Genomic DNA, 14,025 nt, shown 5'->3' on the forward strand with positions numbered 1-14,025 from the left:
TGTATGTGTATGTGTATGTGTAGATAGATAGATAGATAGATAGATAGATATTTATACTTAAAGAATTGTTTGTCAAACTGTAGTAAGACTAAGTAATCTGGTTGTTGAAATGGTGAATAATAATAAATAATAATAATACTAATAAACAAAATGGCTACTAAATAAATAAATTAATACTCTATATTAATTGAGTGCATTAAATATTTACCACACAAACACACACACATCACAAACTTGTTGAATGGAAATATCACTCTGCAGAACTAAAATATTATTGTTGTTGTTTATGATGATGATGATAATGATAGACCTAACAAATTAATACATGAATGAATGAATGATCTATATTAATTGAGAGACTGTATGAAATATTCAGCCTATAAATTAAAACAACTCATTTGTTACACTGAGGGAATATTTAAGTGAACTGCTAAAATGGTTAGTTTTTTATTGTTATTATTTGTTTTATTTAATTTTATTAGTAGCATTTTGTTTTATTTAAAAATAGTGAAAAAAGTCACAAAAGTTGATGGACGTGTGTGTACACTGTAGCCTACCGAGCAGATCGGAGTAAGACTTTCTCTCCTGAAGAGATCCGTTCAAACATGGTTCCTCCCGTTCAAGTCTCCCCGCTTATCAAGGTACAGCTTCTATTAGGAATATGACTCAAATTGTGTTTTATATTCAGAAACATGCTCTATGCTTGTTAGTTTATATGAGCGACCTTCATTTATCCTCAGCAAATAGCTCGTTATACGTTGCTAGCGCTAATGCCTAGCATAGCCGGTGTATGAGCTAATGGTGTTAGCCTGCTAGCCTGTCCACAGCACTGCAAGGTCAGTACGTTATGGGTAACGTTACATGATGTGTTGCATAGAAAACAACGAATGACCTGTCAAATGTGAATAAGGATTATTGACTAAACTTGTACATTGTCCTGTGGTAGGGTAGGGTGAGTTTATAAAAGTATAACTAGTCCCTGTAGTCTCTAAATTAAAATGGTCACACAGTGTATACTTACTAAGTTATATAAAAGCTGTATATTTGAAAACATTTTGTTTAAAAGTGGACTATATGAATTATATCACGTCAAGTACCCATTAACAACAGACTGTGATTTGCATGCTGTCCAAAACTTTGACCCAACTGTATTTTCTCGTACTGAATGTTTATTTTTAGTCATATGCAGTAAAGAAATAGATTTGTAAAATATGAGAGTTGCCTGTGAAGTCTTGACAAGCTCACCAGTCAACAAACCAGCAGTTTTCTTTCTCTGATTTCAGACAGCAAGATGGTCAGCCTTGCTAATTGGATTAATTTATGGGAAGCAGAGATATGGTAAGCGTTTATGAACGATTTTACGTTGTAGTTTAAAACTTAAATTAATTCAGTTATATTTTGTATTGGGATGCCTTTTGTGCCTCTGTTAATTGTCTTTCTATGGTGTTTTTCAATCAATCTGCTCACCAGATTATCTGAAGCCCATTGCTGCTGAAGAAAGGAGGATTGAGGAGGAAGAGAAGAAACTCAGGGAAGAGCAAGAGCGCATTTACAAACAGCTTTCTGAAGGTCTGTAACCCCTATCTCTCTCTATACACATTATTCTACAATATAACAAGAATAAAATATAACAAAATGTATCACATGATGTTGCAAAAACCCTGTTCCACCTGTCCTTTGTCTCAATATGGACATTTTATATTAAACAATAGAGGGTAGATACAGTAATGTTGAAATGGCGTCTGGTGAAATAAATTAGTCCCTTTTTTATTTTGTGATATATTAACAGCATCTCATGATGTAGCAGATTTCACCTATGTGAAGTTTAACTTGGGGTTTGAAGATATTCAATGAAAATATTCAGTCAGACAATTTCAAAGAAGTGTTATTTATGGAAAGGAATTTCAGGGGATGTATTTCAACAGTTTATGAACTAGAGAAAGTTATCAAAGTTCATTGTATACACATTTAGTAGTGATACAGGGTGTTACTTTACCACAAATATTTCAAAATGTGAAAAGATATCACTACTCTCTCTTTTTTTTTTTTATCTCCACAGCAAACTCTGACACCATTCTGAAGTAAATCTCCATGATGTATCCATTCCAGCACCAAATGAAATGAATCACAATAAACCTAATTTTATTTTCAATAAAGACAGAAGGTAAAAATATTCTTGTATGTTTTCTTTTTCCTCATTGCCATTATTCAGGTAATTCTGATTATATGCATCATAAGGGCGTCTGCATACCTTTTCAGCAAGAAAAGAACATTTTCATTTGGTTGGGTTATAGTTATATGCACTATATGCATGACAAACCAAGATCATTCTCTGAGAATGTGTTGAGGACTGTTTTGTCTTTACTGCACTGCTGTGGTGACGTTTATAGAGGGAGGACGGTTGTATAACCTCACCATGGTTTAGCATAAATCCCAGGATTTAGGTCAAGCCAATACAGCACAAGTGCTGATTTTGCACAAATGCTTCACAGCTACTTAGCTGCACTTCATTAACTATTTAAAAAAGCTCTGCTTTCCTCCATCTATAAACAACATTTCTACTGAGTTAATCTAAAAACCCAAAACTGCCATGACTTTAACAGAGACAAAAATATTGGAAGTCTTGTAAGAATATTGTCAGAAGATTTATTGGGAAATGGAATGTGTAGGGATGTTCAGATAACCTTTGCAGATGACACTCAGTTACAGTATCTAGGAAGGGAAGGGTGGAAACTGCTGATAGTTCTCATGGGATACGAGGCTTTCTTATCGAGTGACTCATTGAGTAGATGTGTGAAGAGAATCAAATCCTTTGTAGTTTGAAATAGTCTCAAATTAATATTGTTATTGCTTTAATATACTACCCATCAAAAAAATTGGGGTCTGTAAGTTATGTTTTTGAAAGAAGTCTCTTCTGCTCACCAAGGCTGCATTTAATTGATAAAAATACAGTAAAAACAGTAATATTGTGAAATACTGCAGTGTAAAATAGCTGTTTATTTATTTTTATATATTTTAAAATGTAATTTATTCCTGTGATGACAAAGCAAAATTTTCAGCAGCCATTATTCCAGTCTCACATGATCCTTCAGAAATCATTCTAATACGCTGATTTGGTGCTCAAGAAGCATTTCCTGTTGTAACGTGATACATTTCCCCCCCCCCAGTATTCTTTGATAAATAGAAAGAACATCATTTATTTGAAATAGTCAATCTAAGAACTAAGAAAAACACAAAGTTCATAAAAATAATATGCTTTAATTGTCATTGTATTGAGCATACAGAAGTGAAGCTTAATGTTTAATCATTTAATTGGAATCATCCATATGTGATGCTGTATTTTTGATGGTTTGCGAGCATCATATTTGAAGATGAATCAAAATAATCAAATTCATGTCAAAAATGATTAAACTTGCTCTGCAAGTAAATCACATTTGTGTCAAATTCAAAAAGACTCAATAAGTCTTATTATCGGGCCCTCGCTGTCAGATCTGACACATTGATTTAAACATTCATTTTCATTGCTACTGCCTGATTCTTCGCTACTTAAATTAAACCTTTATGATATGTGAAACAGAAGCAGCAGCTTTGTATTATAAGCTTGTAAAATTCATTAAGTGCACTAAAACACACCTTTGTAATATTTACTTTTAACAGTATGTAAAGTCGTACCTCATAAAGTTTAAAAATACATTTTGTGTATTTACACAATTAGATTCACAACTGATGTTTTTACGATGTTTTATAGACAACTAGTGAAAGAAAAACTTGATTCCTACAAAAAAAGTCAGACATGAGAAGAAAAAAATTGCCTGAATCTGAATACCTTCATGAATTTAAAGGGATAGTTCACCTTCAGTTGCTGGTCCCCATTGACTTCCATAGTGTGAAAAAAAACACTATGCAAGTCAATGGGGACCAGCAACTGAAGGTGAACTATCCCTTTAATCACAGACTTCTCAAGGTTCATTGTGATGACAGGTCAGCTGAGAACAGATGAATGATATCAAGGCCACTGGAATTAGTTTTCTCTGTGAACGCATGTCCCAACAGTGGAGACACTGAGTAACGGGACATTGCTCAGTAAAACACACCCATGACAGCACTTGATGTAAATAAGTCTGAAGGACAATTGCGCATTACCTGTCGGCTTAAGTGAAAGAAAAAAAAAATTCAAACTATAAAAACAACTATAACTTTAAACCCAATCTTTATACATGCTGACCACCACTGTATTCTGCCATCTAGCTTACCAGAAACGATTTTGTTGCGCACTAAGGTCTGTCACCTACCTTCTCACATTTAGCAACCTGCAACGTTAGCTTCCATCTGTACAATGTGATTACATTTAGAGGGAATAAATGACAGAAAAAATACGTATCACTCACATAATGGCCTTTGTTTTCTGATTTTCAGTGAAAGTAGCAGGTGACAACAAATTAGACATTAAAATTGCAAAATGGAGGAAAAGTTAACTTGTCATGGACCTGCTTGATACTAAGCAGCTGATAAATTAAAATAAATTAAAACCTATCCATACAAGTAATTTATAGATAATGCTAATATCTTTGATTGCATGGAGAGAAAAACAAAATAAACCTTTATTTATTTATTTTTTTTTTTTAAATAAGAACCATATTTTCAATATTCACCTCTGAATTTTCCTGTAGTACATCTAAGTCTGCATTGTGATTAACTAAAAACCGATTATCATCCTATAAAAATGCTTGAACACTATGACCCAAAGGAAACACAATGGAACAGTAATGCTAACTGTAGGCAAGATCCAATGTGTGTTTTGGTTAGCAGGTGGTCTTGTGGCCTGCTGATAGCATATAATGCATTGACAGTGTTTTCCCACTCACTCTTGATCAGATCCTTGGGGATCCTAAGGGTGATGTTGATCTGTGTGATGTACTATATTTCAAACTGCCTTGCCCTCTGTAATGTCGTCTTTTCTCTAGCAGATAGAGCAGGTCTTGGATCCTGATCCTGATCCACTGGTGCTGTTGGAATTTGCAGCTGTAGAGAAACCGTACAGAAACAAACACAAAGAGTCTGAATGAAAGAAATGCATCATATCATACGATATATGGCCGACAGGATATGGACACTCTTTTGTTATTGGCTATTCTAGTTCAGGTCTGGGCTTTTTGATGGTCAATCAAGTTCCTTGGAGATTAATGAAGTTCTTGATGTTTAATTACACGTTCTTCAGGTTAGCTTTTTGTGTCTGGGTTCTTTTGTGGAAGTCAAAGTGTTTTTTGTTTTTTTTATGTTAACAGACTGCAAAACCCTTTTTATAGCAGTAAAGTGAGGACCATTTTTCCTATTAATCTGTAAATCTGTACAAGCAAATATAGGTGTGGATTTTGGGTGTCTACATACTGTTGGCCATGTAGCATGTCAGTGTACACTTCAGTACCTTTCAAATATTTGGGGTCATTAGGGGTTTTAAATTAAATTGATCAAAGATAAAATTATACTTTATTTGAAGTATAATAATAAAAAAATGTTTCTTGAACAGTAAATTAGAATGATTTGTGAAGGATAATGTGACACTGAAGACTGGAGTAATGAATGCTAAAATGCCGTCACAGAAATAAATTAAATTTTATTTTAAAATATATTAAAATAGAAACGTTTTGTTTTTGTAATAATATTTCACAATATTACTCTTTTTACTGATTTTTTAAATAAAAATGTATATTGTTATGTCAAACGTCAACCTGAAAATGAGCTACAGTGTAAGAGGGTCTGAATGTAGGTTCTTTCTAATTTAGTAGAAATACAGTGAACAAAGGATATCGATTAATAAAATCTTAAGCAAACGATTAAAATTCAAACCATTTTTGGCAGCTGCTTCCTGTCTGGCCTTAGCTGCCTCCTCCATTGCCTTTAGTTTTGCCTCATATTCCTCCTGCCTCTCTTTCCAATGCATCCGGTTGTTCAGAATGCCATCATGCATGGGCTGGATCTCGTGGTGAAAACGAGAGAACTCCTATGGAAAACAAAGAGGGAGAGGTTGCTAATTAATCTTAATGTTAAAAACAAAATGAGAATGATTTGGTCATTAATTTCTTGAAACAAACAAACAAAAAAGATCAGTTCCCTTCATTCATAAAGGTACCTTGTAGACAAAAGTACAGACAAAGTCGATAAAACCACACTGAAGCTTTGGCAGCTCTGCGGCTTTGTTCCTGTCCATCATGGGCTAGATTAAAAGACAAACACCACATGATTGTTTTTTTTTTTTCCACCAATGGTTTCCAAGGTGGGAGCTTTCCTAGCAGTCCAGCCACCAATATTAGATGAATGTACTCACAATAGGTTGTTGCTCAAGAACAGTCCTCTCAAGATCACCCTGCTCCCAGAATTCAGCTGCTACAGAGAGGGCGACCTAGGATGGGAGAAATTACACTTATATATTGCTGAGAAGCAAAACTGTAGTTATTCTTCATTTGACATCTCTTACCTTGCTCTGTACCTCCCATGGTTTTGCGATAGCTGAGAGGTCACACGCTGTCATCATCATGGCCCTGGTCAATTATTAAAAATATAAAAACACGCAAAGTCCAAATGGATTATTTCTAAGAGATGTATTATGCTAAAATGCCTAGCGGAAGTTGTAAATGGACACACTTACATTACAATTTCTTTCCTTGTTGTTTCAAGAGACATGAAGTCCACCCATTTCTTCTGATCTTCATATGTCTCAGAGAGATCCACAATTTTCTGGAACATTGTTCTCTTTCTTTAAGGTAGAAAAAGTTCATATTTTAAAACCTTTGTCTCATTTTAGCTTTACATTTAAAGTGAAGTGATGTGATGTGACATGTAGCCAAGTATGGTGACCCATACTCGGAATTAGTGTTCTGCATTTATCCCATCCAAAGTGCACACACACAGCAGTGAACACACACACGGAGCAGTGGGCAGCCATTTTTTTGCTGCGGCGCCCGGGGAGCAGTTGGGGGTTCGGTGCCTTGCTCAAGGGCACCTCAGTCGTGGTATTGAAGGTGGGAGAGAGCGCTGTACATTCACTCCCCCTACCTACAATCCCTGCCGGTACGAGACTCGAACCCGCAACCTTTGAGTAACGAGTCCGACTCTCTAACCATTAGGCCACGACTTCCCCTTTAGTTTCACTTCTTTAAATGAACAGCAACGGTCACTATAAACTGGCACTATACAAACAGCTGAAGAAAAAAGTTACTGTATATGAGTTTGTGACATTGTGACAAACCACATAGTGACAAGTAAATAATGCATTTTCATTGTTGAGTGAAAAATTCCTTTAAAGAGACTTTAAAACATACTACTACGTATGATATATTGTCAAACCTTACTTGAAGTACAGTGCAAGATCAGTTGCAATAATGGCAATGTCAATGAGGTGGAAGACATGCTCCGTTTGTCTTCTGTTGAGGTTCTGGAAGATGTTTAATGACTAAGAAAAAAAAACATATGTTAGGGTCAAATCAAATTAACACGAAGGCTCACATTTTGGACAGTTTGCTCATACCTCGTCGCCTAACAAGAATTTGCCAAAGTCCAAGTGATGCCTCTCTAGAATGGAGGATCCATGCAGCTTGGCTAGAGGATTTTGGGACCTTATCACAAAACATACAAATGTGATGAAGATTATTATTAGTAGAAGCAATAATAGTACAAGTACTAGTAGAAATAGTAGTAGTATCTACTGACTTCACTTGGTAGAGATTATTTGTGCCTCTGTGGTCGATATCATGCAGGAAGCCTGCAGTGATCATGGCCATCACCTCCAAATCTGTGTAATACTGCTTCAGTTTGCCTGTCTGGCTCCATAAAAAACAAAAAATAATTTTCATTATGATTTTTTTCATTTTTAGTATGTGTATCTAAAATGTGTCATGAACAACAAAGATGCAAAAATCTGTTTGTCTGAAACCGGATCAAACAAACTTGTTTGGAAACAATCATTATGTTTGAAATTCTGTTTCATACTTCATTTTTTAAATGCGTAAATCAACAACATACATTTAGTTTGGACCCTAAACAAGTAATCCTAAGTAAAGGTAAGCTGAGCAGGTCATACCGTGAGTAAAGTGAACATGGTTTGCCCAACATTGAAGCCATGGCGCCAGTTGTGGTAGGTGATTTTCCTGTAGCCTTTGCTCACTGAGTACATGAATCTTACCAAAACCTAATTGGAAAATAGCAGCCAATTTTATGGAATTCCATGATGCTTCACGACACAAATCAGGTGTCTCCATCATTATAAACAAGCAAATTTACCTCCTGAGGGACCTGAAACTTTTTAACCACTCCAACTTCATAGTACATCTGAATCCCACACATTACAAGTTCCAGTTCAGTGCAGTCAAAGTCTGAAAAATGGAATGCGTAGATCTCAAACTTTTTTGGACCTGGCAGCTCTTTTTTCTGCATAAAAATAATAATAAAAAAAAAAAGTCAGTCAGTGCATAACTTTTGAAAAACATAAACCAATGCAAAAGGAAAATATGCAAAGTATTTTGAATAATGCAATAATAGCTGAAACGGCATATCTTAAACTTAATTAGTATACGGAGAGAATCACAATAGACATATCTGAAAGCATCTGTAATGTTTTAAATAATGGATTCCTATTAAAGGCGACTTTATCTTATCTATCTGAGAAGATTAAGATCAGCCAGTAATTTCAAAATCTTTAAAGGGGTCATATGATGCTTTTTTAAAGATCATTATTTGGTGTATTTGGTGTAACAGAATATGTTGACATGCTTTAATGTTCAAAAAACATATTATTTTTCAAATACTGTACATTATTGTAGGTCCTCTATGCCCCGCCTCTCTCAAACGCTTCGTTTTCTACAAAGCCCCCTCCTTAGTTTTACCATCAGTTCAAGCCCGAAAGGCGAACAGAGTCGTGTGACAGACACAGTGAGGAAGCTGGTATGTGTTTGCAGTACACAAGCCACGGTTAAGACAGCTGACTGATGTGACCCTGTGTCTCTCTCTCTCTCTCTCACTTACACACACACGCGCGCGCGCGCGCACACACGCACACGCACACACACACACGATGCGCAGCAAAACTCCGCATTTGAACAGTCAATAGCAAATACTTAGCAGTTCAGTGTACCAGAATTTCTAAAAGCTCGTCCTCCTCACAGTCTCTTGGTTCTCTGTCAAAATATTCTCTTGTTTTCTAGAATAGAAATACCAAAGAGAACAAAAATAAATAGTAATAAAATAAAATACAAAAATAAAATTATAATAAGTATAAAATTACAAGGATGTTTTGAATCTCATCATCTCGACATTTGACATGGTACAGCACCATGTCCTGGGCAATGTCCTTCCTGTTCTCCAGCTTATTCATTTTGTCATAGGTGTCTGTGTTAAGGACTGACCAGCCCAGAAACTGTGTCAAAGCCTGTCGAGACAGCAACGCATTGTTCCGCAAGTCAGCAAGTTGTTGAATTCAGTCGGTAAATGACCATTCTCAGTAATGCTACCAATCAATCTCTCAATTTTACCTCCATGAGTTGTTCATCATGGTCATCAAATGGTTTGCCGTCCTTCCTGTTGTAGAAAGTTGCAACGCCAACAATTTCTTCTTTTTTGTTGACAATTGGCAGGGACAGCACATTCTTGATGGTCCATCCACTGTCATCCAGAGCTTCCGTCTACAGAAACCCAAAGTGTTAATACTGCAAGTCAAGGGAACTTCAACCATTAAACATGTTTTAGACCAGGGCTCCTCAAATCTTGCCCTGGAGGACCAACGCCCTGCAGAGTTTAGCTTCAACCCTAATCAAACACACCTGAGCGAGCTCATCAAGGTCTTCAGGATCCATAAAAAAATCACAGGTAAGTGAGTTTGATCAGGGTTTGAGCTAAACTCTGCAGGGCAGTGTCCCTCCAGGACCGGATTTGAGGAACCCTGTTTTAGACAGTAAAATTTTTTTAATAAAAATACCTGAAAGTTGAACATTTCATCTGCTGCTGCATTCATGATGTTGCAAATCTTAAATACACAACAGAAATGAATAAGTGAATACTATATGTAATTACTTAACTTTTCAAAAATCAACCATACTTTATTCCCAAAGTAATAAAGGAGTCACTTACAAATCCACTCTCTGCAACATATGTAGGTAATCCACTAACCAAAGCCCAATGATCTGCAGGTGGATTTCTGTAAAAAAGAAAATTGTTTTTATAATGCTTTATCATTTTATAATGCACACGCTGGCTATAACACGTTGGAGAATAGGAAAACTTACGGTATGACCTTGATGTCCTCTTTTCCGTGCAAAATATAATCAATAAGTTTGTAGAAAATGATTTCCTAAGTAAAACGAAAGATAAAATTTTGATTTTATAAGCATTTTAGAGACCTTAAAGGTATAGTTCTCCCAAAAAACGAATATTCTGTCAACATTTATTATGCCATTCCAAATCTATATGACTTTCTTTCACAAAAAAGAAGTAATGTCCAAAATGTCCAAGCTGCTCTCTTATATATAACAAAAGTGAATGGTGACCACAGATGTTACTGTTTGGAAAATAAGCTCTAAACTGGGACACAAGAAAGTCAAATGGATATGCAATGACATAAGAGTGAGTACATGTTAAAACAATTTTGATTTTGGGGTAATTTGAATTATAAAAAAAAAAAATGCAGCTTACCCTTCCATCTGGAGTAACAGGGCCAGAATAAGGTGGCTGCTCTCCCATCAACACAGGCCAAATATCAAAGAACTCCTGCAAGGGAATAAAACCACCGGGCCAGTCTTAGAAAGAGACAGGAGAGCCTCTAAATCAAGCATGAAGTCTCTGTTGCTTTCAGCAATTATAGTGATTGACGTACCTTATCCTTGGTCATGTCCAGTAGGCCCACAGAGTACCTGTCACAGTTGAGATAGGCTCGTACTGTGTACAAAGCTTTGTGAAACTGTCGTTCAATGTCTGTGAGCTCTTCAAAGACCTTGTTAGCTGACCACAACAGCAGCTATGCATGAGAAATATGAAAAACGCATTTATTTATATATTGTTCAATTCAGGTTTTACAATTTCATCACCTATAGCTAGTTTTTGCAAGCTTATGCAGACTGACCTGTCCTTTTCGTGTTTCACAGTTATGAAGGTAGCTCAGATGAAAAATCTTCAGGTTCAGAGAGCCAACTTTCAGATACTTTAAAAAAAGCTTTTGGAAAAAGAGATTTAGAAAAAAAAGTAAGTAACTCAATGCCAAGTATGCTTTACTGTCTCAGTATATGCAAGTATGTCTTTACTCTCTCATTTCAACATTTTATAAAATAAGTAACTCTTAATTTTGTAACTCATTTAGGCATTATTGCCAATTAAAATGTGGTAAATACTTGTCTTGATTTTGTTTACTCATTTAAAATGTGCTATTTTAAACTGTGTCCAAATTCTTTTTGAGTCCACTATAGACTGTATTAATATTAGTGGTGGACACAAACAGCAGACAGACACTTACATCCTCATCTTCATCTGTGAAATGGGGACCAGTAGTCTTGTTGACAGCCATAATGATGGCTACTATGTCTTTGCCATTCATGATGGGTGCAGCCAAGATGTTGCGTGTGGTGTATTCAGTAAGTTCATCAACGAATGAGCTGAAGTGACTATCCTACAGTGAAAGCAAGGTCAGTTTTGTCATGCACATTACACACTGTCCCTACACATTTATACTAACTTGCACATTTATCTGACATTATTGCTAATGGATTAATTAGATATTAGAATGGATATTAGAGAGTAGATGCATTTTTTTAATTAACACTTAACAATAAGGCCCCATTAGTTATTGTTAGGCTGATGATACATGGGGCAACTTTTTGAGCAATGTTGCCAGGCAACTTTGGGCAATTTTGCCATCTACGGGCAACCAGGTGAGACACAGGGCCCACGACCGATCTAAAGTATCCAGATAGAAATTTGTTACCCATGCTCAATGGCAAAGTGCCCAAGCAACATTGCTCAAAAAAAGTTGCCTGGCAAAATTGCTCAAAAATTTGCCCTGTGTATCATCAGCCTTAGTTAATGCATTAACTACATTGAAAAAAAAATGAAACTAAATTTTTTAAGGAAAGTGGTTGCAATCAATTTATTTTAGCTACATTTAAATAAACAAATTTAGTTGACTAACTTTCAGCAAAATTTGTTTATTTAAATGTAGCTTAAATAAATTGATTGCAACCACTTTCCTTAAAATTTTTTTGTCAATTCAATGAATCCGTTTTTTTCAGTGTACCATTAAATAACAATGATAAATACATTTGTTACAGTATTTATTAATCTTTGTTAATGTTAGTTAATAAAAACTATTCATTGTTAATCCAAGTCCAATAAATAATATTAACAGATCCAACTTTTGATTTTAATAATGTATTAGTAAATGTTAACTAAGAATAATAAATGCATTAGCTTTTTTTGTTACACTTTATTTTAGTGTCCTTGTTACAGTGTAATTATACATTTAAGTAATGAGTAGTATTAATGAACTCCATGTACTTACTTTATGGCTAGGATGAGGGTTTGGTTTAGGGTTAGTTGCATGCAATTATGCATAATTTATTGTTATTACTACATGTAATGTGTAATAAGGACACCGTAAAATAAAGTGTTACCATATTTTTCATTGTTCATGTAAACTAATGCAATTAACTAATGTTAATGGAACCTTATTGTAAGGTGTTACCAAAAATTCAGTGTTTGTCCCTTGTTTAACAAAATAACTAATACAGCAGAGATAACAAATTGAAATAATTATGTAATGTTGTAAAACCCACAACCTATTGTACAAATTATTAAACAAACAATCTGTTCTAAGTTTTTGTGTGATTCAACTACTGAGAAGAGATTTGGTCACTGTATAAATGCCACATGTGAAATCCTTCATGCTGGACATGGGTCATAAATGGATTATGTCAAGAGGATTTGCCAAGCCTCAAAATATGACCATACCTGCAGTCTAATAATGTATAATAGCGTCATGAGTCTCTTTCAATCAAGTTTTACAGTTTGTCTGATCTGTGTACAGATGCAATGTTTTCTTTTGTACCTGTGTAACATCCTTCACATTGATGGGCTTCTTGGTTTGAGCCACATGTCCTACTATACCGATGTCCAGAGGGTAGACGATCTCAGAGTCTGGAGGCACCACACAGTCATCAAGCTCAGAATTTTCATTAACGTTGAAGAGACGAGTAGCCAGCTCAGCGATGCCGTTCCGCTGTCGATACATGAACAAGCTACATCGGTCAGCATGAATCAGAGCACTGACCCGCTTCAGAATCTTAAAAATCACCTTCTCCATATTGACGTTCTCCTGCATGTCTGTAATGAGATCGTAGAATATCGCTCCTTCCTCTACCGAGCATATGTCCTTAAAACTGTTCATATCCACTTTAGACTCTGGTATTCGCATGATCGAGGCCACAGCACCAGGTTTGAGCTTTTTGTCAAAATAGCTCCTGGCAAAATCTGGATTTCCATCCAGGAACTTCTCCACGTCTTCCTTTTTGACACTCATCTTGGGATCTTCTGCCCCAATCCCAGTACTGGCAGGTGATGGCCAAGTAATGAGAGTTCAAATGAGCTTTCAGGACAAAAACAGAATATTTACAGCATATAATCCTCAAATGGTTGAGAAAACGAAGAATCACGAGATGAGATGCCTGCCACAGCAGGGGCAACCCGTGTCCAATCGAACTGTCATCAGCAAGGTGTTTTCCTAATAGTGTTGAAGGTGAATCAGGATCTGCTCTAGTAAAACTGATCAGGTGACCTGCATCAAAGCCTGAGCCCAGAGCTGAAACCGGCCGCCGTCCTCCTCTGAATGCTCTCTGTGTCCTGGGAAAGAGAAGAGATGCTCTTAATGACCGTTTTAGAGGAAAAGCTATACGAAATAAAGTATGTGAGTGGTAATGCACAATCATATGCTTTGTTCCTCTTTGTCTCCTCTCCCAGAAGCCTGGCCTTTGCGCTACAAGCTCTTTAAGTTCT

General features: G+C 35.9%; 2 protein-coding genes and 1 long non-coding RNA gene across 3 annotated transcripts; 2 read left to right on the plus strand and 1 right to left on the minus strand.

The window, feature by feature from the left end:
• The first annotated feature begins 530 nt into the window (after positions 1–530).
• LOC107708535 (ATP synthase subunit e, mitochondrial-like) lies at positions 531–2,151 on the plus strand. Its single transcript, XM_016512798.1, has 4 exons — positions 531–641; positions 1,284–1,338; positions 1,471–1,569; positions 2,060–2,151. Exons 1-4 carry the CDS (start codon positions 606–608, stop codon positions 2,083–2,085), a joined length of 216 nt encoding a protein of 71 aa, XP_016368284.1. The 5' UTR covers positions 531–605; the 3' UTR covers positions 2,086–2,151.
• A 923-nt stretch (positions 2,152–3,074) lies between these two features.
• On the plus strand, positions 3,075–4,166 carry LOC107708539 (uncharacterized). The gene is made up of 2 exons (XR_001636373.1): positions 3,075–3,847; positions 3,965–4,166. It is a non-coding gene; the product is annotated as an uncharacterized LOC107708539 (long non-coding RNA).
• Positions 4,167–4,530: 364 nt separating this feature from the next.
• Positions 4,531–14,025, minus strand: LOC107708533 (rod cGMP-specific 3',5'-cyclic phosphodiesterase subunit beta-like). The gene is made up of 22 exons (XM_016512795.1): positions 13,082–14,025; positions 11,495–11,647; positions 11,108–11,197; positions 10,862–11,002; positions 10,681–10,755; positions 10,275–10,339; positions 10,120–10,186; positions 9,968–10,015; positions 9,525–9,674; positions 9,278–9,421; positions 9,128–9,193; positions 8,278–8,424; positions 8,078–8,185; positions 7,708–7,817; positions 7,526–7,613; positions 7,350–7,450; positions 6,647–6,754; positions 6,476–6,539; positions 6,326–6,400; positions 6,131–6,214; positions 5,848–6,001; positions 4,531–5,022 (listed from the first exon to the last, which is right to left on the minus strand). Exons 1-22 carry the CDS (start codon positions 13,550–13,552, stop codon positions 4,961–4,963), a joined length of 2,571 nt encoding a protein of 856 aa, XP_016368281.1. The 5' UTR covers positions 13,553–14,025; the 3' UTR covers positions 4,531–4,960.

Source organism: Sinocyclocheilus rhinocerous, unplaced genomic scaffold (genome assembly GCF_001515625.1).
Source record: "Sinocyclocheilus rhinocerous isolate Xijiao unplaced genomic scaffold, SAMN03320098_v1.1 scaffold506, whole genome shotgun sequence".
Taxonomy (NCBI): Eukaryota; Metazoa; Chordata; class Actinopteri; order Cypriniformes; family Cyprinidae; genus Sinocyclocheilus; species Sinocyclocheilus rhinocerous.